At 42.3% G+C, this 25,806-nt stretch overlaps 1 protein-coding gene across 14 annotated transcripts in view; it reads left to right on the forward strand.

Moving 5' to 3' along the window:
* NAV2 (neuron navigator 2) overlaps window positions 1-25,806 on the forward strand; it is a 768,760-nt gene that overhangs the window by 499,559 nt on the left and 243,395 nt on the right. For all 14 annotated transcript variants that reach the window (XR_013523354.1, XM_035264232.3, XM_078340757.1 and 11 more), the window contains one exon: window positions 16,300-16,372. Coding sequence is in view for 13 of the 14 variants with exons in the window: in XM_035264232.3 (XP_035120123.1) it covers window positions 16,300-16,372 (73 nt within the window). In the remaining variant the exon portion in view is untranslated. The remainder of the gene's footprint in view (window positions 1-16,299; window positions 16,373-25,806) is intronic.

The following is a 25,806-nucleotide window of genomic DNA, read 5'->3' on the forward strand; positions in this document are numbered from 1 at the left end:
GCCAGGAATGACCACCTGCTTGTCCCTTCCTGGGCAGTGTGACCTTCAGGTCACTTGTTTCCTCAAGGAGTTGACATAATGAGGTACCTATCATCTTTTGTGCCTCCAAGTGTCCCGTGCCTGCTTTTAGCCTAACAAGCACACTCTCTTGTGCTTGTCTGTTCACTCATCTTCTTGAAGGAGATACCATGTCTTTCACTTGAGTATCCTAAGCATCTGTCGTTTCGGTGACTGGCATATAGTCAGCATTTAGTAAACATGGGATGGGTAGATGGACAAATGAAAAGACCAAGGAGGGAGCTGGCCTGAATGTATGCATGTGGCTGGAGGACTGTAATATACCATTACTTGGATTTCATTATCTACAGTCAGCAGTGCTCTGAGCACTCAGTATTACTTTGGAAGTTCTTTATAGGATTTAAGAAATAGATATGTAGTGCTGTTCTAGAAGTGTCTTTCCTTAATTCTTTTCTTCCATGGTTTATCCAGAGGACCCAAATAGAACATTTTAATTACTCTCAGGAATTGTGGTTAATTTTTAGTTTGTTGAGTTCTTTGTGTTGCTTAAGTGAAGCACCCTCATAACCACTGGTTTATTAATGTTGATAGCAAAAATGATAATCAGATACTGTTCTAAGTGCCTTACATGTTTTAGCTCATTTTGTTCTCATAACAGCCCATTAAAAAGAATGGATAACTTAGACCTTGATGTTATTTGATGTGCTCTGCCAGGGACCAGCTGTGGGTTGTGATAAAGAACCTCTCATTCTTTCTCCTCACACTGTAGCGCGTTCGTCCCTGACTTTCTGCCATGCTTTCATTTAATAATGTATAGCAAACACTTAGAACAGGTACTGTTTTCGATATTTTATCTTTAGTAACTGATTTTACCTTCCTAAAACTCTATGAGAGCATATACAATTATTATCGCCATTTTATAGATGAGGAAACAAAGACAAACATTTCGTTTGTCACCCTACCCCTCATCTAGGCATAGGCAGAGGCTCAGGATGAGACATTCTGTTGTAGCACGGAGATTAGGACAAGAATAAGCATGGGCTCTGGGGTCAGGCAAACCTGGGTCCCACACACGGGGCATGTGTGCTGGACAAGTTAATTGAATCTCTCTGAGTCTGTTTTCTCCTCTGGAAAAGGATAATGATGGAAGCTACCTTCTAGGGTTGTTGCAAGGGGGGTTATAAAAGGCACCTGGTCTCGTCTTGGCTCACAGTGAATGCCCATGAGATGGTCATTCCTTGCCCTGTTTATAAGTCACATGTTTTCTAACTATAGTACAGCAAAATATTTCTTCATGTTCAAAAAGTATGCTCTCAGTGGGGTAGCTGAACAATGTCAACCCATCCTCAACAATGTTCACATCCTAATACCCAGAACCTGTGAATATGTTATCTTACATGATGAGAGACTTTACAAATGTGATTAAGGATTTTGAGATGGGACTACTATCCTAGGTTATCTGGGCAGACCCAATGTGATTACAAGGATTCTTGGAGAGGCAGGAAGGTGAGAGAGATGTGACCACAGAAGCAAAGTTGGAGAGAGAGATTGGAGGATGCTAAGTTGCAAGTTTTAAAGGTGGAAGAAGGGGCCATGAGCCAAGGAATGCAAGTGGCCTCTACAAGCTGGAAAAGGTAAAGGAAACAGATTCTCCTCTAGAGCTTTCAGGATAGATACAGCCCTGCCAACTCCTAGGTTTTAGCCCACTGAGACTAATTTTGGACTTCTGACCTCCAGAACTATAAGGTAATACCTTTGTAATGTTTTAAGCCACAAGTTTGTGGTTAATTTGTTATAGCAGCAGTAAGCAACTAATACACTCTGGGATTAATGCAAAACACCTTGCTGCATCAGAGAGGAAACTATTTGAGTTTTACAGCAGAGGCTCATTTTGATGTAAATGTGGATTCATTGGAGTTCTGAGTTTCCTGGAAGATGCCTCCAATGTTAGTACACTTCAAAATGGAGCTTGCTGCATAGTTCATTCACTGTAGGGAAAGCACATCACTGTAGGGAAGCATGTGGAGGACAGAGACCCACAATTTTTATTTCCAGCATTGTGTCCACATTGTGGGCCAACACATATACTGAGCTGTCATGAGAGAGGCAAGCACATTTCATCGCAGTAATTAGAAGTGAATATTACATCTTCTGGACCTCTTTGCCAATGTAAACTCACAAGTAGGTACTTTGTTCCCCCCAACAAATGTATGTTTGTCTTGTAATTAACATAACATTTAAGCAAATGTTATGAGGGATTTGCCATATTTCATATGCTATTTAATAACATCAATGCTTTGTAATGGGAATAGTTTTTTTAAAAAATCTCTTTCAGTTCAATAAAAATGTTTATATTCCCAGTACCTGGCATAGGCCTAGGTATGTTAGAAGTGCTCAGCTAATTTTTTGCAGATGAGAAAGCTCAACAAGAAGTGGTCCAACAATCCGGGAGTTTCCCAGAGAATGGAGTGATGTGACATAGCAAATTTTAATATTTTGAATGCACTGTGTAAGTTTAACTACTCTCAAGAAATGGGAGATTCAGTCTCTTCTCTCACAATTGTATGTTTTAACTCAGTGATAAAGGTATATGAAGAGACACCAAAATAACAGATTATTTTCATTAACAAGGGAAATGGTGTTTGGGTTGGTAAAGTCTCCAATAGCAGTGCTCAAACTTTCTATGTGAGAAGCACCTGGACACATTATTAAAATAGATTGCTCGACCCTAACCCCAGAGTTTCTGATAATAGGCCTAGGGAGGAGCTGGGACTTTTCGTTTTTTGACAATTTCCCAGGTGCTGATGATGCTGCTGCTCTGCTACTCTGGTGACTACACTTTGACACATTGTCTCTGAGTTAAGTAACAAAGCCTCTTTGCCGGGATATGAGTGAGCAAACATGCATTTAAATATATATTAGTTTTTAAAGTTGTTTGCAATTTTAGAAGTTAATATGAGGGAATCCTTTTGCTTTTTTGGAAAGGATAGGATGCCTTCAAGCTTGTCCAACCCATGGCCCACAGGCCACCTGTGGCCCAGAATGGCTTTTAATGCGCCTCAACACTAAATTGTAAACTTTCTTAAAATGTCATGAGATTTTTCTTTTTTGCGATTTTTTTAAATTTAATCAGCTATTGTTAGCGTATTTTATGTGTGGCCCAGGGAAGTCAAAAGTGTGGACACTCCTGCTTTAGACATTATTTTGTCTTAGAACTATTGTATGTTCCAAGTTGATATGATCTGAACTATGCATGTGGTCAGGTCTGGTTGGAGTTTGAGGTGCCTTCTCTACCCCTTCCAGCTCACTTAACCTCTGTGACTTTGTTTCTTTTTCCACGGAACATTTGGGGTGATAATTTTTTAGCTCATTGGGCTTAAATGCCTGTATCCCCATTAGACATTAACTTCTTTGAGGACAGGAGTCACATCTGTCCATTTGCTCACACTGCCTAGCACCCTGATAGATGCTCACTAAGTAATGTTTAATGAAGAAGTTCCCAACATACCTGCATTGGGACTGGGATGTTGTGAGTGGCAACATGGTATGCTCAGGAAGGTTAAAGAATGTAGCAAATGTGAGGCTGACCGAGGTTAGGGCTGGGGGAAGGGAAACATAGCTACAGATCTGAGCTGAAAGAGAAATTGGATGGTGATTTATAACCATGAGGATTGTGGTTTATATAAAAGCCATCTGGGCCTCATGCTTGGATCCACCTCCCTGCATATGTCTTCATGAAGTTCTTATGTTTCAGCCTAGCATCAAAGGGGTGGGTTGTTTTTTGTTTTTGTTTTTGTTTTTTGGTATATGTGTTGTTTTTTAAAAATTTTTGCCATGAAGTGGAACTTGTAAGGAATTCCCGTTTGCACTTTGTAAGGCATGGTTAGCCTATGGCATCTGCATGTTGGGAATTGATCAGGTCAGTGGACAAATGCCAGTGTGCTCACTTAAGCAGAGAGTAGATAATGGTGGCCAAAAAGCTAAGTTGAGGTGCTTTTAAAACAAAAACTGAATAGATGCCAACAGTTAGATAAAAACCAATGTATTTCACTAAAATTGATCTGTGGGTTGACATGCAACAGGCAAAAAATTGGCTAAAACTGGGTAGCAACTGCCGCCTTTAGGGAGGTATGGGCTGTTTGTCACAATCTCTGCCATTCCCTGTTGTCTTATGCCCAGCCCCCTTGACTCATTTTGTTACTTGCCCACCCTGCTGCATACATTTGAAGTTTTTGATCCCTAAATGATTGTATTCTCCCTAAATGATTGTATTCTCATAAGTATCCTGAGCTTCCTCAGCAATCCTAAGCACTGGCATATGGTAGCTTGAGAGATCACTGTTTTGGGAGCATTTTGATCAGGAAATAGGGCCTATAAATGTTTATATTGATTTAAATTATTCCTGCTCCTGAAGATTTAAAATACTACCGAAGAACTTAAATATCTTCCCTAAGGAAATAACTTCTTCCTCTGTGAAGTGGCCTTTTTAAAATGTAAAGTTTGGATTTGGTTTGGATGGACTGATTACTGATTGCCTTGCTGTATGGCTGAAGTCACAGGGCAGGAAAAATGACCGACCAAGGTGGTCATGTGTCTTCTCAGCTGTGGCAAAACACTTGCTGTTTGGTTGTTAATGCCTCACATTTGCACAGGGATTCATAGCTTACAAAACACTTCGTATTATGTTCAAATTCTAACTCCGTCATTTAATTTTGTGACTTAAGAAGGCTCTTAAACACTCTGTGTCTCCATTTCCCCATCTGAAAAATGATAATATCTACCTTATCTAATGGTGGATTTAAAGAATCAAAATTAACTGATATAATAGTGTATGGACAGAATGTAGCCCAGTGCTTCATGTTTCATAAGGATGCAAATATTACCAGGAGTAGCTGTCTTGCCTGGAGTAACTACTGGCAGGTTCTCTGTATGGCTTTCAAAAAGGAGTAATTATCCCTATTATTTTAAGGAAAAACTAAAGCTCAGGGAAATTAAGTACCTTGCCCAAAGGTGGCCAGAGAGCCCTGAAAAATCCACAATTCCCTAGACTTTCCATCTGGTCATTTGAAATCCTTAATTCCCCTGTCTACCCTTGAAATCTCCTCTTTGTAATAGCTCCAGTAGTGATGAAACTTTGAGATAAGTTGACTTTTCCTATTTCAGTAGCTTTCATGGGTGAGAGGGCTCCGGCATTGATGGGAACATGGTATCAGTTACACAGAGTTTGGTGTGGGGGCAGAACCTGTCCAAAATTTCATCTCATATACTTTATGCTGAAGGAATATGAAGGCAAGAAGAAAGGGGCATGCATTCTGGGTTTCCACGAAGGGACTACTCGTGCATACCTTTAGTGGGAGGTTTTCATCAACTTGAAATTAAAGTATTCCTCAGGCCCTCTTCTGTTTTTACAAGGAGATTGTACAGAAGAAACCCTCACTAGAGCAAAGAGCCTTTCACGGTTAGCCTGTGGATACCGTGTATCTTCCAGTTCGGTCTTTTCCTCTACATACTTTGCATAACCAGTCCTGTGAAACTCCATTGAGAGGGATTTGCTGGGATTTGATTTAAGAATTTACTGGTTGCCTCCTTTTATGAATGACTGTCAAGTGCTCTCTCTTTATGATCACTCAGCAGTTTAAATTTAGCCCTTGGGGTGGGTGGAAGGAGCCTTCCTGATATGTATGGATGTATCAATAGAATCATATGAAATGACCAATATTTCACCATTTTTTCATACAAAAATGGCAATTTTATCTAGTTCAACCAAAGACTTAGCAAGGATGTAAATAGTAACAGAGATTAGCATTCTATGACAACTTAAAAATTATCACTCTTTCTTCACAGGTGATTAGGTATCTTGTAGCCTTGGATGCTCAGGGATATCCTGTAATGGAATCCTTCCTTGTCTAGTTTGTTCTCCTCTTTCAGTGGATTTTGACCATGCCTCTGATGTTCTGGCTGTGGCAGTAAACAAAATGGAGAAATAGTTATTATATGGTTAATTATTTTTAATCTCATAATTCCTAATTGGTTGGCATGTAGCTCTTGGCCTTTATCACAATTTTAGAATTTGAAACTATTGGCCAATTCGTTTCTTAGTATATAAAACATTTTGTGTATTCCTTGCAAAGTCCCCCAGTGATCTAGGATTCAGTTGCAACTCCTTAGCCATGCCTACAACTAGCTTTTGAAATAAAAAATAGATTGAGGTAATGTATGTGGAATTTTCTAGTATCGTGCCTGGCATATAATAATCACCCACTGATTGGTTGCAGAATTTGAAATTAGAGTGGAAACAATAGTGATTTGGGGTTACATTTCTCATAGACATTAACATGATATGGTGTTCTATAAAGGCAGGCAGAGAATAACAGACCCGGGATCTCCATTCCAGCCATCCTCAGAGTAGGTGAGCAAAGTCCTACAGGATTCTGAATTGAGTATTAAAGTGTTCAAAGGTATTTGCTTGGCTTTATTTTCTGCTTATGATGCCACCAGGACAGGTCTTACATTTAAGTATGTACTATCAATAGAATTTCAGGAAATCCATGGATTGACTGTTCGTGAACAACCAGAAGAACCATAAGCTGCAGATGGTGGCAAACTGGCTGAGCCACAAAGCACAAAGCTGACTTACACAGGCTGGTGTGAGGGAACTGGTACCAAGCTGAGGAGTGAGTTTCACTCTTGGCCTTCCTCTATAGATTATTCCATTATCGTATTCCTTTATAACTACTTGTTTTGGGGGTATAACAATGTAATCTAGTGGTTCTTCCAAAACCGAAGATTCACTGCACTCTAGAGATGTATCTACTCCTGAATTTCAAGGATCTGCTATTGTATTTAATTTTGCATTTATATTCTGCTACCTCTTGAAGATTCTATGGTAGCTTATGGATTTAATCATTTAATATGGCAAAGATACCAAAAAAACAATCCAGACCTTTTAAAAAGCATAGTGAATAATTGTCAGTGTTTGAGTAGGTGCCTTGATAAGTAAAGTTGTCCCTTAACATGTTTGTGACTGTATGGTTAGTGGAGTGATTGTTTACTTAAAATTACCTCTTGCCCAGGAGACTAGCTGCTCCTTGAGGAAAGGACCACACTGTCTTGTCTGCCTGCATTTGCTGCCCATTGAATAGGACTGAGAAGAGAGTAGATGCTCAATCTGTATTTTCAAGGAATTAATGAGATTGTCAGGTTCCAGGTAATTGCACTGAGCGACATCTCCAGCAAGTGTCTGTAGTCCCACTCTGTCTACCTCTGTAGTCTGTCTTGCGGGACTAGAGGCATATTTTCTTCTTAAAGTTTGAGTCCAAGTTTATTTCCTCCTCTGTGGGTAAAACCAATGTTTTCTGCAGAAACTATTTGATTTTTAAAAAGTAGAATTGATATATGTATACATTGTATAATGATTTCGACAAAGTAATTAATACTTCCATTACCACGCATGCTGTACCTTAGATCTCTAGAACTTGTTCATCTTATAACTGAAAGTTGATGCCCTTTGACTACCGTCTCTCCATTTCTGCATCCACTAGCCCCTGGTCACCACTGTTCTGCTCTTTGAGTCTATGAATTCAACTTTTTATAATCTCACATATAAATAAGATCATGCAGGATTTGTCTTTCTGTACGTAGATTATTTTACCTAGCATAATGTCCTTCAGGCCCATCCATGTTGTTACAAATGGCAGGATTTCCCTCTATTGCGGCTGAATAATATTTTATTGTGTACGTGTACCACATTTTCTGTATCCATTTATCCTTTGATGTACTGGACACTTAGGTTATTTTCATATCCTGGTAATTGTGAATAGTGCTGCAGTGAACATGATGGTGCAGATATCTCTTTGAAATACTGATTTTATTTCCTTTAGACAAATACCCAGAAGTGGGATGGCTGGATCTTATAGTAGTTCTATTTTTAATTTTTTGAGGAAACTCCATACTGTTTTCCATAATGGACTGTTGACTCTCCTTAACCAAAACTATTTGCCTAAAAGGTCTTAGGGTCTCTCATGTAACTCAATAGAAGAGACTTTGACTACAAAGCTTTTTGGATAAATAGTACTGGTTCTGGCAGCGTCAAAATGAATGCTAGTGACAAATTACATATTTGTAGAAAGGCTATACTAGTGTTGCATAATTTAACAAGTCTCAGAGTGTCTCACACTTCAAAATGATCTTTCACTTACAGGAAATGCCACTGGTACGTAAAATTCTACCATTATGAAACTACATGAAGAATGAGCCCTTTTAGGACTCTGAGTATGTGAAGTTCCAGACCATTGACATATGTCCACCCACCCAATCCTCTCAGTAATGCTGGGAGATAGGTATCAGCATTTCTATGTTACAGATGACAAATCTGAGGGTTGAAGCAGTTAATGATTTTCTCCAGGTCTTGTGGGCAGTCAGTCAGGGAGCCAGAACCAGGTGTAGAGGAGTCCAAATCACATTATTTTAAACAGATATTGTCGCCTAATAATTGCAGGCAGCAGGTAATGTGGGAAGCCAATGGCAGTCCCTTCAGTCTTGGTGTGAATTTGTTTATCACCATCTTTTCAAGAAAAGAGTAGCGGAGAAGTAAGCATGATGTCAGGTGATAGAGAGTGCCCAGATTCCTGGAGAGCTGTGCTTGAGAGGAAAACCTAGGGGAGGAAACGGAAAGCAGATAAGCCTGTTTGATTCTCTCTTTCACCAGGGGCCAACCCAAGACACAGCTTTGGAATGTCCTGTCCTTAGAACTATTGCCCAGGGTCACTCATGCCTAAAATTACAATGCGGTAACAAAAACTACCAGTTGTTTGGGCACATAGTAAACATCACACATATATCCTCCTGTCTAATGACAAACACCACACTTGAGGGTAGGTGTTATTATGCCCATTTTATAGATCAGGCCACTAGGTAACTTGCTGAACATCGTAATTTAGTAAATGCCAGAAACAAGATTTGAATCCAGGCTTGTCTGAAACTAAAGTCTGTTGCATCCTCTAATATCAATCCTTAGCCCTAATCATTCCCCTTTTGTGTTTGTGTCCAGCTTCTAACTCAAAGTCCTTGATTTGGAGCAGTGATCCCTTATGGAAGTGTTAGGAAGTTTTAAGGAGAGTTACTCTGAAATTGTAGCAGGAGAAAGGATACACAGAACGGGTGATTGAATGTACACAAAGGTATCCTTGGGCCTTTCTGATGATGCTAGTCACCAGTGGCGTTTTTCCTCTTGTGGCATCTACCATCTCTAAAAGAGAACCGAGTTCAACCATAAGGGTTTTTTTATGGGAGCCTCCAAAGTAAGGACAGAGTTCTAGAACTTTAGCCACAACTACCCTCCCAGGTGTCTCTCTTTGTTTCAAGAGAAAAATTGAGAAATCGGAACATAATAGGAAAAAAAATATTCTAGAGACTTGGAAGCAAAGTGGAAAAATATAGTCACTGGAGGAATTTGAGAATCTTGCTTTCAATTTTTTCTCTAGAGATAATTTTTTTTTGTATCCATATGGACTTACCCATTTGCTATAAAGCAGAGAGACTCTTAAAAAGTTTTTTGAAAAGGGAATTTTTGACAACATCTTGGAAAGCTGAAGTTATAAATATTATAAACAGTGTGGTAGATAACATTGCCAAATTAAAGGCAGGAGCTGGGCAAGGCAATAAGCAGGAGGAGAAGCGGTCTGACGTGGGAACTCATATGCCCTGTCCAGCCCCTGATTCCCACATTCTTAAGCTTTCCTATTTCGAAGGCACCATGAGAGCTTGAGCTGGCCTGCTGTAAACTTCGATGCTTGAATGGCCAAAGCTGGGACAGAGTCATGGAGCCCCTCTTATGACTAGATGAAGATGGCTTTCTTTATACATCAGCCCATGTTGCTTACAGAAGGGCAGACCCTGAAGCTCCCAAATATTTCCATACTTAGGAGAATTGGAAGCACCACCATGCGTTTCCCTCATTTCTGAGGCCCCCTTCTAAAATTAAAACTGTAGTATCAGGACACCGCAAGCTCTGCCCTATGGAGTTATGCATCTACACTATGCTCAATGAGACATGTGATCTCATTGTGAGGTTGCTAGGCCCCAACACTGATGGGTGGACACAAAAAAATGAAGGGCGAGCAAATCATGCGTAAGGTTGTGGCTTCTAGGAGTATAGAGGAAAGAGACTGATGACACCGCAAGACAGACATTTAAGAAGGCATTTCCTCAAAGTTCATTTTGCTTTTTGGTTTGGCTTCTTGGTTTTTCCTTCTATTTTAGCTTTGGAAAGGAACAGAGGAAGGGGTATTAGAAAGACATGGAGGCCTCTCAGATATGGAACAAACATATTTCCAGTACATGTGACCACAGATGCTGATATCTGCCTCCCATCCCTTCCCTTCTCTGTGGCCAGCCTAGAAGCTACTGGGACCCCACCTTGAGGCCACTGTTTGACTCATCCCTAACATGAAACAGCCCATCCTCCAGCTTTCAGATGGGAAGGACTTGGCTGGACTGCTATTGCCAAGGTAATGGGGCAGGTTGAGGTACTGAAAAGTGTTCTCAAGGAATAAAGAGACCCCTGCCTTCTCTCCTTCGCCATGTCAACTCCTTTATGTGGTCAACATGTCCCATGTGGCCCCATTTGCCCTTGCTCAAGTGACCTCTCATTGCCCTTCTCCCTTTCCCACCATGTTCCAGCCATTCTGACTTTTTGGAGTTCCCAGAATGTGGTGTATTGCATCATGTATGGAGTTTTTCAGCGTCAGATTCCTAGGCTTGGTAGGTTCTTATCCTCCCCACTCTTGGGAAAAACGGAATTTTTTAGGGCTCAGCACAAATTTCTGTTTATTCTTTCAATCAACAAATATTCTTGAGTAGCTATTATGTACTGCACCCTCTCCTAGGTCTTGGGGCTACATCAGTGAACAAAGCAGATTAAAAAACCCTATCCATGGACCTACACACTGTCTCTTCCTTAAGAAATTCTTGCCTGTTACCCTCCCCACACCCTGCTGCACTTATAGGCTAGATTAGGTCTTTCTTCCTGTGTACACATTCCCAACACTCTCTTCTCTTTCATGGGAACCATAACAGCTTGTCATCAAGTACTTATTTGTGCATTCTTTATCTAATGCTGATTCCCCTACATTAGACTGTAAGTTCTGCAAGGTTGGGGATTATGTCTGTTTTATTCACCACTGTATACTCAGCAGTAGCACATTGCTTGACACCCAGTAGGTGCTGAGTAAATTGGGGTGAAGGAATAGATAAATGAATGGATGACAATTATTTTTTATGGCAAATAGCAATGTCAGGTATGAGAGTCCCACACACTTCTGGGAGGAAGTTGTTTGAGTTGACATATGAATTTTGTGAAGAAGCTACATGGCTTTCAAAGTCACCAGAACTTGCAGGTTCTTACTTAGCCTTGTCTGGAGTCTAAAGCTCCTAATGCCTAAGCTTTAGGCATTTCATGATTTACAAAAATGGTTGTGACCATGTCTGACTTTAATGCAGCAGCTGTTTGCCTCTCCTTCCAGACTGGAGATTTCCAAGGGGCTTCGTGAGAAACTGTTAAACCATAAGAACTAAAGTTCCATTTATTTGGTATGCCCAGAATGTTGTCTTCCCCTAGGCCGTGGTAGCACCCATTGAGATGGTCTTCATTTGCATTAATCATTTTCATGTGCTTTGCACTCAGCTACACTGGTATTCAGAGAAAAATGCTGCCATGACAACTGCCACAACAGATGGTATTTGATCAGTCTCTAAGCTACCAGGGAGATATATAGCAGTGCTTCCGAGGTTTGCATATTTTATGTTATCAGGAGACTCAAGTCCAGCCTTAATCATGATTGAAATGCAAAGTTTTCCATTTGCTTCCTATCTCCTGATTCTCTTTCCAGTTGTTTGGCATTTGTTTTGATTTTTCTAATGCCCTGGCTGTCCTGGGTGGGGAAATACTTCAGGATATGGGAGACAAAGGCTGCAACATACATAGCCCATGGAAGTTGCCCTGCAAGTCTGAAGTTCAGAGACTGTTGAGAAACGATTCGACTTTGGGATGGTGGTCTCAGCTGAGATTGGCAGAAAGGCTTAATTGCAGCCTCTCTCATGGATATTCAGGCACTACACAAGGTGGAGCCACATTTGGCCCCAAACAAAGGGCATTCTGGGGAAGTGCATCCTGGTCTTTGTCTGCCCCTCTTCTTTGCCTCCATCCTTCATCCAACACCTCTCTGCTCCTGGAGTCTCCAAGCCACATGGTGGTTCCTCTTCTGGGTTTCCCCCTCTACCCCAGCTAATGCTGCAAATTCCAGCAACTTAGTCCCTGATCTCTTAGACCCATTTCTATGGCAACAACTACAATACCTTCTCACCCAGTCCCCAGCCCCCTTCAACAACACTGGAATGTCAGACTTCCACAGATTTTTTTTTTCAGCTAATTTTGGAAAGTAGTTTATATTGGCCCCTACATGCTAATGAACAAGTTTGGTCTTATTTACATACTTTGCTGTTTAAAGGTCTTTTCTCTCACTCTGCCTCCCAACTTTAATCGGATCTCATCTTATGCTGTGTGTCTGGATCACACATGAGTCTTGTTAAAGATGGGCACGAGGACATCATTGTGCTGTAATGAGCACTGGGGTGCTGCCACTGCGGTTGTTTCCCTCTTGAGATATGGTAGGAGTTTGCAATTTCAACAGTACATGAAGATGGATTGTGTTTACCTGTACAGTATTTAGAAGAAAACCTTAAGGTGAATTTTAATCACAAGAGGGCCTGGATCAAAGAAACAATCTTTCCTTCTGATCTCCTTCCAAATGAAGCCAGGAGGTTGGAAGCCACATCTGACCCCATTCTGCTTCCCAGCCTCACTCTCTTCCTGGGGTGCAGATGAAAGAGCGTGGGTCTCAGTCGCCTTGTCAGGAGTGATTTTTAACCTTAATGGAATATTATTAAAGAGTGGATTTGAGACTTGAGGAATGTTTTTTGAACTCCTTCTGTGAACAGAGAAATCATAATATAAAGGAAAAATTCAAGGCACTTGATGGACTTACGAATGATCTTTTAAATAATGACCAAGTGCTTAGTTTTAACATTTTCTGGAGTGCAGGCCAGCCATCTGGTTTTGGCTGTCTGTATTTCATCTCTTCAGAAGAAAACATTGTTGCCCTTAGGCCTACTCTGTTCACCTAATAAAGGAAGATCCTAATGCTTCTCTTGTTTATGTGTTCTGATTCTTCTTGAGACACACAGGAATCAGGGTGTGTGTTGAATGGCTCTGTGGACCCTAGAGGAGGATTACCTAAATGCTGGTTCCTATGTATGACAGGGAGGAGGATCTCCTGGTTTCTCACCCAGCTATGCCATTGACATTTGACCTGTGTAATCTTGGTCAAAAATATGCCCTTCTTACCTCACTTTCTCTATCAGGTAATACTTGCTAAAACCAACACCATCCAAAGAATTGAGTGTCATGCTGGCACAGAACAGACATCTACACAATGATGTTGGCTGAATGAATGCTTGAAAGAATCCTGTAAGTCAGGGCTTCTCAATCTCAGCACTGTTGACATTTTGGCCTGGATAATTCTTTGTTGTGCGAAGCTGCCCTGTGCATTGTAGGATGTTTAGCAACATCTTGGCCTCTATCCGTAAGCTGCTAGTGGTATGCTGCCCCCATTGTGACAGCCCAAAATGCTGCCAGACATTGACAAATTGGTCCCTCACCTCCACCCTCTCTCTATAGCCAGTGGAGAACTACGGATCAAAATTATGAAATTCTGTGAAAAAAAAAAATGAACAGGACTTCAAAAAGTTAACAAAGAAGTATTCGGGTAACTTATTTATAATTATTCATCCTTTTAATAGAATCGGACATTAAAAAAAGTCCAGCAGATGGTTGAATTGAAATGTATCAAGGCTAGCCTTGCAAACAGGCACTATCATGTACTTTAAATGATGCTGTATGTGTTGAATGTTCCATAAATATAAGTAATATACTTTATGCTTCTTGGAATGTGAGTTCTATAGAAATAGTGTTGTAGTAGAGCAGTGCTTTTCTTGAATATGTTGGCTGTTGTCTCTATTTTTTTCTTCAGTGCCATATTGCTGGACTATTGCTGAAAAAACTTAACCCACCTCATTATCCCACCTCCATGACACTTCCCAGGATAAATTTCAAGTCTACTATTTTTGATTTCGCAATAAGAGATTCAGGGATAGTAAGCTTTTTCTTTTTCTCACTTTCCATGGGGACATAATTGCCAAAGCCTCACTTATCAGCCATGTGCGAGATATTATATAAAAGATGGAGAAGAGAGTAATAGGAAAAGGCAAGCAGTAGAAGAGGGATTTTATAATTTTATTATGATTTAAATACTATTGTCTCTTTTGGGGGGCAACAAATCCTTTTGAGTGGATTTGGTATATTACCACTGTGTACAACCGTAGAAATAAGGACTGATAGTTAACATTTTCTTCTCAAAAGCAGGGTTTCATGGTATGGTGAAGTAGCATTTAGAGATTTAACGGGACTGTTATTACACTTACAAATGGGAGCAGATTGCTCCAAGACATCACACACAGGGCACTCCCAGCCATTCTTTTCTTTGCTTCCCCCTTCCCCATTCCCTCTAAGCCAGAGCACCTGGTTGTCTTCATTTATGTAAATGCAGGCTCCTATGTATGACAGGGAGGACCTCCTGGTTTCTTGCCCAGCTCTGCTGTTGACATTGACCTGTGTAATCTTGGTCAGAAATCTGAACTCCTTACCTCACTTAATACTTGCTAATACTTGTTACGTAATACTTGCTAAAACCAACACCATCAAAAGTGGGCATCCATGGGGCTGAACAGAGGAAAGGAAAGATGAAAAGAAAACTCACCGTCCTCCATGTATATTGGGAAGGATTTTCTGCAATGCTGGCAGGCATATGCATAGCATCAGCATTTAGTTTGCAGTAAATTGCAATCTGCCCTTTTTTTCTAGAGATGAAAAACTGTCTTCCAGATGATGACCCTTGAAGCATGAGATAGAGGTTGGAAAGGAGATGAGAACCTGTGCTAAAAATGGAAGGATGGAGTAACTTCAAGCTCAGGATTGAGTAGAGTCTATAATATGGGTGCAGTTTTATTCAGGTGTCCCCATAGCTTAATTTAAAGCACTTGGAAGATGTGATGACCAGGAGTAGATAAGGAAAATGCCTAATGTCAATGGGTGAGTGGATGTGAACTTCAGAAAGACTGCTTGGAGCTAGACTCTACTCAAATTAGAGCTCTTAAATGTAGACACTTTGCATTTTCTGTGGCTATGAAGGAGCATTGGGAAATTGCTTGAGGATGAAGAGAAGGGTCACATTATACTGTGGAAGGCAATCATTTATTAGTTCAAAATAAATTCCATGGGTTAAATACTGATTTGAGTTTGTAGAAATGTTGATGGAGCCTGGGAAGTAATGAGGGGTGGGGTGGTGGTGGAGGGGAATGAGTGGGGTCCCCATTTTGAAATGCAAAATGTGTGAAATTCAAAGATCCCTAAGCCAAGTCAAAAGCAATTTCTTTTACTTATGGTACCCATTGACATTAATCAAGCCAGAACATTTTCCTTTAAACCAAAAAATAGCCCTGACAACTGAAGTCAAATTAGCCTCTTGGGAATGGCCTAATTGTTCTTTCGGGAAAGCTGGACACTGGCTTGCCCTTGGCTATGGCATCAGCCCTGGCAAACCTGGGAGGTCTCGCAGACTCTGGCAGGTCCCTTCTTGCCACAGAAACACAAAGGACAGAGGGGTTCAGGAGGTCATAGCCCTCCCTAGTCATCTGCAATGCCTGCCATCCGGAGAATTTTGTGAGTAAATGCTACCCAGATTCCTGCTAAAACTCCATTCACTGTTTATACATTTGATTGCCTGCCTCTTTAGTGACTGGAAATTTCTCACAGCTGCCGGTAGATGGGTGGGTCCACTAACCTTGTCCCCACCTCCATTTTTCTGGCAACTGCTCAAGTTTTCAGGATTGCACTGGTGGTGACAGTGATCCAGATGAGAGCTCCGATTCCACCCTGGTTATTTTTGGCAGCTGTGAGCAATGCAAGGCCTCGACTTTTGGCCTGTGTGGTTGAGATATTGGGTAACCTTTTCCTGTGCAAGTACAGACAAAGGAGAGTCCTATCCTGTGTTCATTCATCCATCGGCCGTTTTTACAGCATTCTTGTTTGTTCGTTTTCTTTAATAAGAGATGGCTCTGGAGAAGCTGAACATTTATTAAGTGTGTATTGTTGTTTCTCCCCCCTAGATTGAAAACATAGATGCCTGCTTGAATTTCCTGGCAGCTAAGGGAATAAACATCCAGGGGCTGTCTGCAGAAGGTGAGTCAGAGCGCTTGTCACGAAGCTGCCTCTTCATTATTAGAAATACCCACCTGTTACTTATGAATGATATTAACACCATTAAGACAAGGGATGTTGGTGGGCTCCTCTGGTTTTGTTTTCCTTTAGGTTGCTCAATGCTTGCCTAGACTTGGGGATGCCAATGTTATCATTCTCCAAAGACTCACTCCAAGAATGTGGATTCAACCATACCAGCCACCTCTGCAAGAGACTGAGGAGTAGTGAAGAGGAAGCGGTCCTATTTGAGAAAGACTGGCCTAAACAATGCTGATTTGGTTCAACTGTCTAGTAATTCAGTTAATTGTCAAGTCAGGCCTTATCTGTGGGAGAGAGCATGCTTCACCACCACATTTCAGCTGTACAGTTCCCAGGGAAAAATGCTTAATCCTTATCTCTCACTTTTATTAGAGAAAGCAGCACTTTTTCTTGCTTTTAAAATAAAAGCATGTGATTTATTAATGCAATGCTATATATTTACATCGTGATTAGTTTTTAATCAACTTAAATTTGGTGGCTAATTAGCACATTAGTGTTCACCAGTATTTTGCTATTAAATTAGTTATTGGTCTGGAGATGGCTGGTCAGAATTCTAAGCCATGTCAGACAACATCTCAGCCTGAAACTTTCACACTGTGTCCTGTTTGTAAATACAAGCAGCTGCCAGCTCAGAGCTGCCATAGGCCCAGGCATCTTCCCAAGCTCATTAGGCTGCACCTGCCTCCAGTTTTCCCAGAACAGGTAAAGCAGTTTGGTCTTCAGATGATAGTGCCTTTCCCTAGCAAGATTGCTTTTTGAAAGGATGCCTGTTAGCATGGACTCTGGTGGTCAGGGTGGGGCAGAGGAGAACAATGAGAAAGGAATCAGCCAAATGGAGCAGGTAAGTTTGCAAGCATGATGGATTCCATCTGGGACCTGTTTCTTGCCTTTGCTCTGCTACATGGTGAAAGCTTGGTTTTCCTGGCTGCGTTTCTGAGTGGTAGTTTCTTCTGGTATTGGGGGTGGGTGGTATAAATGGGCACTATTAGTGTCTCCTGGGTGTGTTGTGTCATTCCCTAATTGGGAACTCTGATGTGTTGGACGTGTCCCCAGTCAGGCATGGCCACACTACTTCCAGAGATGACAGTAGCAGTTGTAGTCAGTCCTAATCCCAGAGGATTCCCCAGCTCTGGGGTACGGACCTTCATCCATGGGGATGAGATCAGGGCTGACTGACATGTGGAATATGCTTTTCTTGGGGGTGGGGGTTTGATGGGAGTAGGGAGGTGCAGATTCCCGTTCAGAGGAGCGCATGATTTCCTCCTGGTAGAGAGTTCTTGTGCCAGCTGGTAGGTGACAGGGCTGCTCCTCCTAGTTTCTGGGAGTGATTAGACTCCTGGAACAGGCCTGTGTCTCCCAGCAGAGCACCAGCAGGGACTTTTACAGAAGTGTACTTGGCAGCAGGGCCTCTTGGGTATGCAGACTCTGCAGGCTTGCTTCATCCTGCCTGGCTAGGAGTGACCCCTGGCCACTCAGCCATCTACCCGTTGTCCTGACTTCTTCTTCATTTGCTCTCTCCATCTGCCCCATTCTCTCTGTACCCCAAAGTGTAGAGAATCTGTGCAGTAAGTATTTGTTGAGTGAACAAGTACCAGCTGTACTTTGAAAGATCTTATCTGTTTTGGCTTCAGTTCTCACAACTAAATTTGGAGTTTATAACAACCTCAGTTTACAGATGAAGAAACTTTGGCTTAAAGAGGTTATGAGTGGCATCCCTGAAGCATGTAGCTGGAAAGTGGCAGAGCCAGGATTTGCACCCAGTTCTGTATGATTTCAGAGCTCATGATCATGGCATCTTCTGGGACAGCAGGTGGATAAAATCTAGGCATGCCATGTAAAGGTAAAAGAAATGAGATTTAGAACTCTTTGTTATCTGGAACATTGTTTCAGAAGATGTTACAGCCCATGGAGGCACATCATGCAGAGAGACACTCAGCTCTCTGCCCCTTTTCAACACTGAGATGACCCTTGGAGGCTCTGCGCATGGAAGAGAATACCACAGCCAGTGTGCTGTGGTATCAAGCCATTGTGGTATAACCATGAAGGAGTTTTATGGTATTTCAATAACTGCTTTAACTGTGCTATGTTAAACCCCCATCCTTCCTGCTGGGTCAAGACTCACTTAATGATATTTTGGCCAGAATGCATAATTCTTTAGTCATCTTTGAGTTAGTACAATTATTTTATGCCCATATTTATGACTCAGTCATGTTCATTTTTAAACATCAATCTCAGGCTCTACTCAAAGCTCTTTACCCACGCTCCCTCCAGTGCAAATGGCTTTGGGAGTTTGAAGAGAGATGGGGGCATGGCAGCTAGACTTTCTCTCCTTTCCTCTTCCCGTATTCTTGTACCTGATCCCCCAGGATTGAGGCAGCACCAAGGAGGCAGAGTTCTGCTTCTGGGGCAGGTGCTGTCCTCCTCAGTGACATCACTGCTACTGTCTTACCTGGTAGTCTCAGCAGGCCCTGCTGACCAGGACTTGGTCCAATGCACCTCCCGGGGCACTGGTGGTCTTCTGTGAGATTTGGCCAGATTTTTCACCTCAGGACTAGCAGGAACGTGTGGGCTCCATTTTCCACTTGCAGTGGGTGGAACTGCAGGGCCTCCTGTCACCTGGCAGCAGTCCCCCACCAGACAGTCTCTCTCTGTTTCTTTTCCTTACTCAGGTGGCCAAGGGGCAGATCAGCCAAGTCTCTGCTAAGCGAATTTCCAATTTGGGACTCGAATGCTGGACCCGCCTTCTTGCCCGCACCCCCCACTTTGAGCAATTCTCAGAGCTACCACTCCCTTGACTTCAAGGGGCCCAAGGACTCTGCTGCCTTGCCTCCTTGGTGAAGGGAAGGAAATACGCTTTCTCCATCAAACATTGTCTCCCCAAAATGACATTCTGTCATCTAGATCTTCTTATATTAATGTTTTGGAGGATGGGGAGTGATGATATTAGTGGTGAGACTGATTGTGAACTGCTGCAGTCCTTTGGGAAAGTGGCCCCAGTGTCTGTCACATCCTCGAACTTATAAAAAGCAAGGGAACTTAGAGCCTTTTAGCCTCAAATTGGGCCTTTTCCACAATTTCAGGGTACAGGCAATATCTCATTTGACATGTTAAATGATGGGAATAGATTTATTGAGAGCTTACCACATGTCAGTCACTGAGCTAAGTGCTGTGCATATTTATATTTTACTTAGTACTCCCAGCAGCCTTTTGGGTTCAGTATTAGTATTATCCCCATCATACAGATGAGCAAACCAAGGTTCAAAGAGATTAAGCTGCACATTAAAAAAAGGAGGCCCACAAGGTCAGTAGTGGCTAAGCTACCTGCATCTGCTGATTCAAAGGCCTGGTGTTTGCTACTGCACACCACTGCCTATGTTTATATCCACCTGCAAACTACTAGAAAAGCAGTGTGGTGTATTAAACAGTAATGTAGATTTAATGCTTTTTGTTTTCCTTTTGAAGATGACTGAGTGCCCTGAGGCTCCTTCTCTGATGAAAAAAACATCAGCGGTTAGAAAGCCCCATAGATACATCTCCACCCTTTCCCAGTGACTAAAGCTGGGTTTGCACTCCGGAGGGTGTATGCACCTGTCCTCAAAGCATTTCAGCAGCTCAGGCCTGCCCCGACCTGCCTACTAGAGAGCCATAGGGAGCCTTTGTTCCAGGGCATAGACGGCGGATGCTTGGGGGCAGAGGCTGCAGGCCTGAGTGAGCCCCATGGAGGTGCTGCTGGTTTGGGGAACTTCCCTGGACTAGGCCTCTCTGCCCTGTCAGTGTTCCTGAAGATTGAACCCATCTAGTTGCTCTTGGAGACTTGCCAGAGTCCTGTGAGCTTGGGCCTCCCTTTGCCTTGGGATGATGATCAAGAACCCCCACCAACCCTTCCCCAGAACATACCACCTGTCACAGCCATCTGTAAGCCTGCCCCTATGAGGAAGGATGGCCTTTGTCTCTGGCCATTCTGAGAACACCTGGGGTTTGTGCTATCTGGCCCTGAGCCCATCTCCTGCAATGGAGAAGCGGAGGTTGGGGAGTAAGGCACATTCTGTCTAGTTCAGCAAGCGTTTTCTGGGCACATTTCATATGCCAGGGACAGTGCTAGGTACTGGGGTACACCAGTGATCAAGTCAGTCATATTAAACTAACCTTGATTCCAGTTAATAAGAGAGAGCTGTGTTAGTGGTAAGCACAGGATCCAGTGGTGACCAAAAGAAAGCAAATCAACTTTTCCTGGGGCTCTCAGTGGAGCTACATGGAGATGGTGATGTTTCCCTCCAGGGTTTCATGGGATGAGTAGACATTTGCCAGACAGGAAAGGAAGCTGAAAGGAAATGTAGACAGAAGATCAGGCATAGATAATATTAATATGGTGGGGGCAACCTTGCAGATGTTGGATCAACAGAAGTAGGAACATCCTTCCAGGTGGAAGCAGTGTATGCTTTGAAGTGAAACCAGTTGCTGATTTGATTAGCTCAATCCTGGGTTTGCTGCCCTGATGGCCAGAGAGCTAGGTACTGAGTTTGTTCCTTTCATCCCAAGCTGAAAAGTAGGAGGTCTTTCTGGACCTTAGGGTGAAAGCAGCAGATGGAATGTTTCCATTTCCTCCTACCTGTATCACCTGAGTATGGCATTGACTGGGACCTGCAGTTTCTGTTTCTTAGCAGAAGGGGTCCGATAGGCTCTGCTCCCACCCTATCATCCCACTTCTCCTATGGGTAGAGTCATTGGCAGGCTTGGCGAGCAGCAAGACCACAGAGAGCTGACAAGTGGTGGGCAAGTTAAGTGGTGAATGCCGGTTATGCAGTTGCCCCAGCTGCAGGGACAATGCTGCAGAATCTATAGCCGTCGATCAGCTGGGTGAGCGTCACACAAGGCTCACGGGAATTGGAGTTCTGCAGCTTTGTAGTCTGCATAGCCCTCCCTTTGGCTTTGAATCCCTTATACCCTACAAAGCAGGTTTCTTTGTATTAGATTATTTCGGCACTTGTGCCATTGTAAACCAAGCCTAAAGTTTCTCTTTAAAAATGTCGAAATAAAATAATTCCTATTTATCTTACTCTTCATGCCTGACATGACCCACAGGATCTATACAGACTAGGGCCAGCCAATAGGAAGAAAGTGATTAGATCCCAGAGAAAGTGGAGTCAAGGCGCTACTATTCAAATGGAAATGGGAATATGAGAATATGGCCCATGCAGTTTGCTTTTCGGTTGCCACAAGAGTGGCCACAGGAAGAAAAATAACAGGGCTCCAGTTCTGGTTTAGCCACAGCTGGCTAGTGTCTCCTCGGGCAACTGTATATCAGTTCTCTCTTGATATACACGTTTTTCCTTCTCTAGAAGTCCAGAGGGTGAGATTAATCAGCTACAAAATAATAACTCCCTTTCCAAAGCCTTGAGGAATGGCATGAGGGAAACATTCTTGTGGGGCTTTGGGTTTTTTTTTTTTAGGCTTCCTGTGGAGCTGGCTTATCAAGCCTCACGAAACACAGACAAATACCATTTGGAAATATGGAAAGAATATAATTCTAGCTATTTTGGATAATGTCTGTTATAGACCACCCATGGCAGAAACTGTGTGGCTGTCAGCACATTCGGCATGCTGGAGTTTTTGTAATCTGAAAAGAAAATTAAATAGTTATAATGTCCATCAATTGGTGCCTAGATAAACAAAATATGGTGTATCTAAATGATGGGACTGTAAAGACTGACAAATGCTCTAACATGGATGAACCTTGAAACATTATGTTAAGTAAAAGAAGCCAGATGCAGGCTGGGCACAGTGGTTCACGCCTGTAATCCCAGCACTTTGGGTGGCTGAGTTGGGCAGATCACCTGAGGTCAGGAGTTCGAGACCAGCCTGGCCAAGGTGGCGAAATGCTATCTCTACTGAAAATACAAAATTAGGAGAGAGATCCAAGATGGCTGATTACTAGCAGCTCAGGATTGTAGCTCCCAGTGAAAGTGCAGAGAACGAGAGGACGCCACACTTTCAGACGAATTTTTGTTGCTAACGGACCAGGAGATTCCCAGTGGAGGAGCCCCATGTGTCGCCAGTGTGACTCTTGTGGCCGGCGCGGTGGTTCTTGGTGCAGAGTAAACGGGACTGGGTTCCCTTTTGGTCGAAGTTTGGAGCTCTGGGAAGGCAGAGTTGCCTATTCAGCTGATTGAAAAAGGGACTCAAGAAGGAAGCCAGACCAAAGATTCCCAGGCAGAAAAGCACCACGAATCTTAACCCTGCTGTTTTAGCCAGCGCAGTGGGTTGCTCAGATTCCAGCGCTGGGAATCAACAAGTTGGACGTCCACTCAGAGACCTAATTTGAAAGTCAGTAATTACAAAGACAACAGGTGGATAAATTTACAATGATGGGAAGAAAGCAGCATAAAAAGGCTGAGAATACTCAAAATCAGAATGCCTCTCCCTCTACAGAGGATCACAGTTCTTCATCAACAAGGGAACAAGGCCTGATGGAGAACGAGTGCGTTCCAATAACAGAATTAGGCTTCAGAAGGTGGATAATAAAAAACTTCTGTGAGTTTTTACCTCAATAAAACTGCTTTAAAAACCAGAAAGATTACCATTGAATTTTCTGTAATGTTGGATCATTCATGATTTTCCTTTCTGGACACCAGTGACTGTGGCATACAGGGGATGAGCAGAGAGAATGGACCATTTCTTAGGCTTCCTTTGGGTGAAGAGCTCTGTAGTGGGTTCTAAGTAGGCTGCAGATAGAATGGCCACATTTTCTCAGCCAAAAAGGGAAGAACAGGGTCAATCAGTATCCTAGATGTACTCATTTTCTCATTTTATCTTCAATTAATTCCCATAACAATCCTATAGGAAAGGTACAGTAGGACATATGCCCATTTTAAAGAAGAAAACTGAGGCTCAGAGAGATTGAATCCTGTAAAATCTCAAAGTGTATAAATGATGGACTGTAGAGATTTAACCACAAGTTTTTCTTGCTTAAAAATGAAAGATCTTTGATATAAAAATGCTGCCTCCTAAGAGGAAGTATATTTATTGGAGGAGTACTATAGTCTCTGACCAATGAACAAATGTTTTAGAGAACTGTGGCCATTCTGAGCAGTAAATGACTAATGACCACGGTAGGAAGAGAATGTAAGACTGGCTTCATTTGTCTGTAGTAGGATTGGGCTGGTAGGTTATGGAGGGTGCTGTTGTGAACGTGCCTACTTTTTGTTTTTGCAATGGACAACCCCTAACTCCCTAGGTATGCTGAATAGTTAGTTTCTCTCCTCTTGTCTTTTCTTGCATGGTTAAGAAAAATGCATTATGGAATGCTTGAAATCCCAGAAAAATCAAGAATACTTAAATGCCCACCAGCTAGCTTAATAAAACATGATGGGTATACAAGTAAGGTTATACAGTACTAGGAAACTGGACCCTGAGTCAGAAAACCTAGATTCAAATCCCAGCTCCAGTGTTTATTACCTTAGAGAAGTCATAAAACCTTTCTGAGTTTGTTTTCCCCTTATGTGAAAGAGGGATAATGCTACTCACTTCCCGTGTTTTAAGGATTAAATGAGATCATGCATTTGAAGAGCTTAGCCTGATACACACTGGTTAATAGTAGCTCTTATTGTTATAAACTATATGACCTGATAACTGTACAAGGCACTAAAAATAAATCTTACATAGATTTCTCCCGCCTCCTACCTCCATAATTAGCAGTACTTTCTCCAGTGAATTCAGTTTTGAGGGGAAATTGTTTTCTTAAGCTTAATAGGCACTAACATGCATGTCAGCCCTTGATTGGCTTATCTTGATATTTGTCCCTAGCTCTTGTCACTGCTCAGTTGGGCAACTATCGATATGTCACTTCACTTTGTGGGCCTTTGTTTTCCCATAAGTAAAGTGAGTAGCCAACTGACTTATTTCATCCAAGCCTCACACTCTAACTCTCATGTATCACTGAGAACATTTGGAAGCAGAAGTGGAACATGCCACAGGTATGTGCCTCTCCTTTGGTTTCCTTACTGTGGAGAAGGAAGCATGGCTGAAGGGTTCAAGCTGAATTACCAAAAGAGACTGAGGGGCTGGCCTACTCCTTGAACCTTTCTCTGCTGCACACATCACACAGAGTGGTTAATAAGCAGTCGTTTTGCATCCTGACTTGTCCACATCAGTCCTGGCTACCAACTGTGGTCCTGATATAATTAAGAACTCTTGGCTCCCTCGCTTTCATTCTCAAAAGTATCATAGTTAGCACAGTAGATTAAAAGGTCACCATAGTAAAAACTGTCATTTTTAAGGTATGAAGCTGGAGCTGTATGAGAATCACATTCGGTATTCGGGGGCTATAGTCATATTGGTTATTACCAAGGCAAGTGAAGGACTTCACTGTTTAAAGAGTGCTTTTACCCAAATGTTCTCATTTGTTCTGCAAAACAACCTTGTGCAATGGAGCAGAGTGGTGTCAGTATTGCCCTTTAACTGAGGACCAGAGAGATTAAGTGACTTGTCTGGGATTGCACAGCTAGTAAGTGATAAGAATATAGATTGGAACTCACGGCTTAGGTTTTCCAAATGCTATGCTCTTGTCTACTTTGTCCCATGATCAGAATCTGTTAGCTTCCAAAGTAGGGTATGAAGACTGGATTCTAGAGGTTTGTATGTCAGTTTCTTCAGAGCCTGGAGATAGGGATGCTCCAAGAGGAAGTAATTCAGCCTGACCTTATCAGCAAATCACACCAGGGGAAGGCACTGGCAGGGCACCCTTCCTCCTCTGCATGGAATGGAGCTTGCTTCTGAAAGGACTCCATTCATACCTTCTGCCTCTCAACTGGGCTTTAGAGGAAACTTGTTTTCCTCCACTAGCAGCCTATTTCCCAGCCCAGGGCTAACCTGTTAAGTATGCATTACCTACCCCTCTAACAAGGCCTTTGAAGATTTTTTTGCTTCCCATCTGTCTTTCCCCCCTTCTTAGTTAAGAAAAACTCATTCTAGGGTGATAGAAAAGCAGAGAAGGCCAAGTATGTTTGCCCCCAAGGTTCCTTCTCCTCTGTCCCTCTAGGTGGCCCTAGAACTTTACTCTCATGGGCTGCTCAGACTCTGGCCATCTGCATCTAGTATTAACTGAATAGAAAGGAGGGATCATCCAAGGAGAAGCCCCTCATGAGCTGTAGCCTTTGCCTATGAATAAATATTTTATTCTCCATGCAACTCTTTATGCATGCCTTGAGGCAAATGCATTTTAACATTGAAAAATACTGTCTGGAGTAAAAACAAAAATTGATTCCCATTCTGTTCTAATTTCTTTTAATGTAGGGAATATCTTGTGTGAGTCCATTATGGAAGCAAGTGCTTATAGCCTATTATTTATTCCGCAGATGAGAGACACAGAGCCACATATT

Source organism: Callithrix jacchus, chromosome 10, assembly GCF_049354715.1.
Source record: "Callithrix jacchus isolate 240 chromosome 10, calJac240_pri, whole genome shotgun sequence".
Lineage (NCBI taxonomy): Eukaryota > Metazoa > Chordata > Mammalia > Primates > Cebidae > Callithrix > Callithrix jacchus.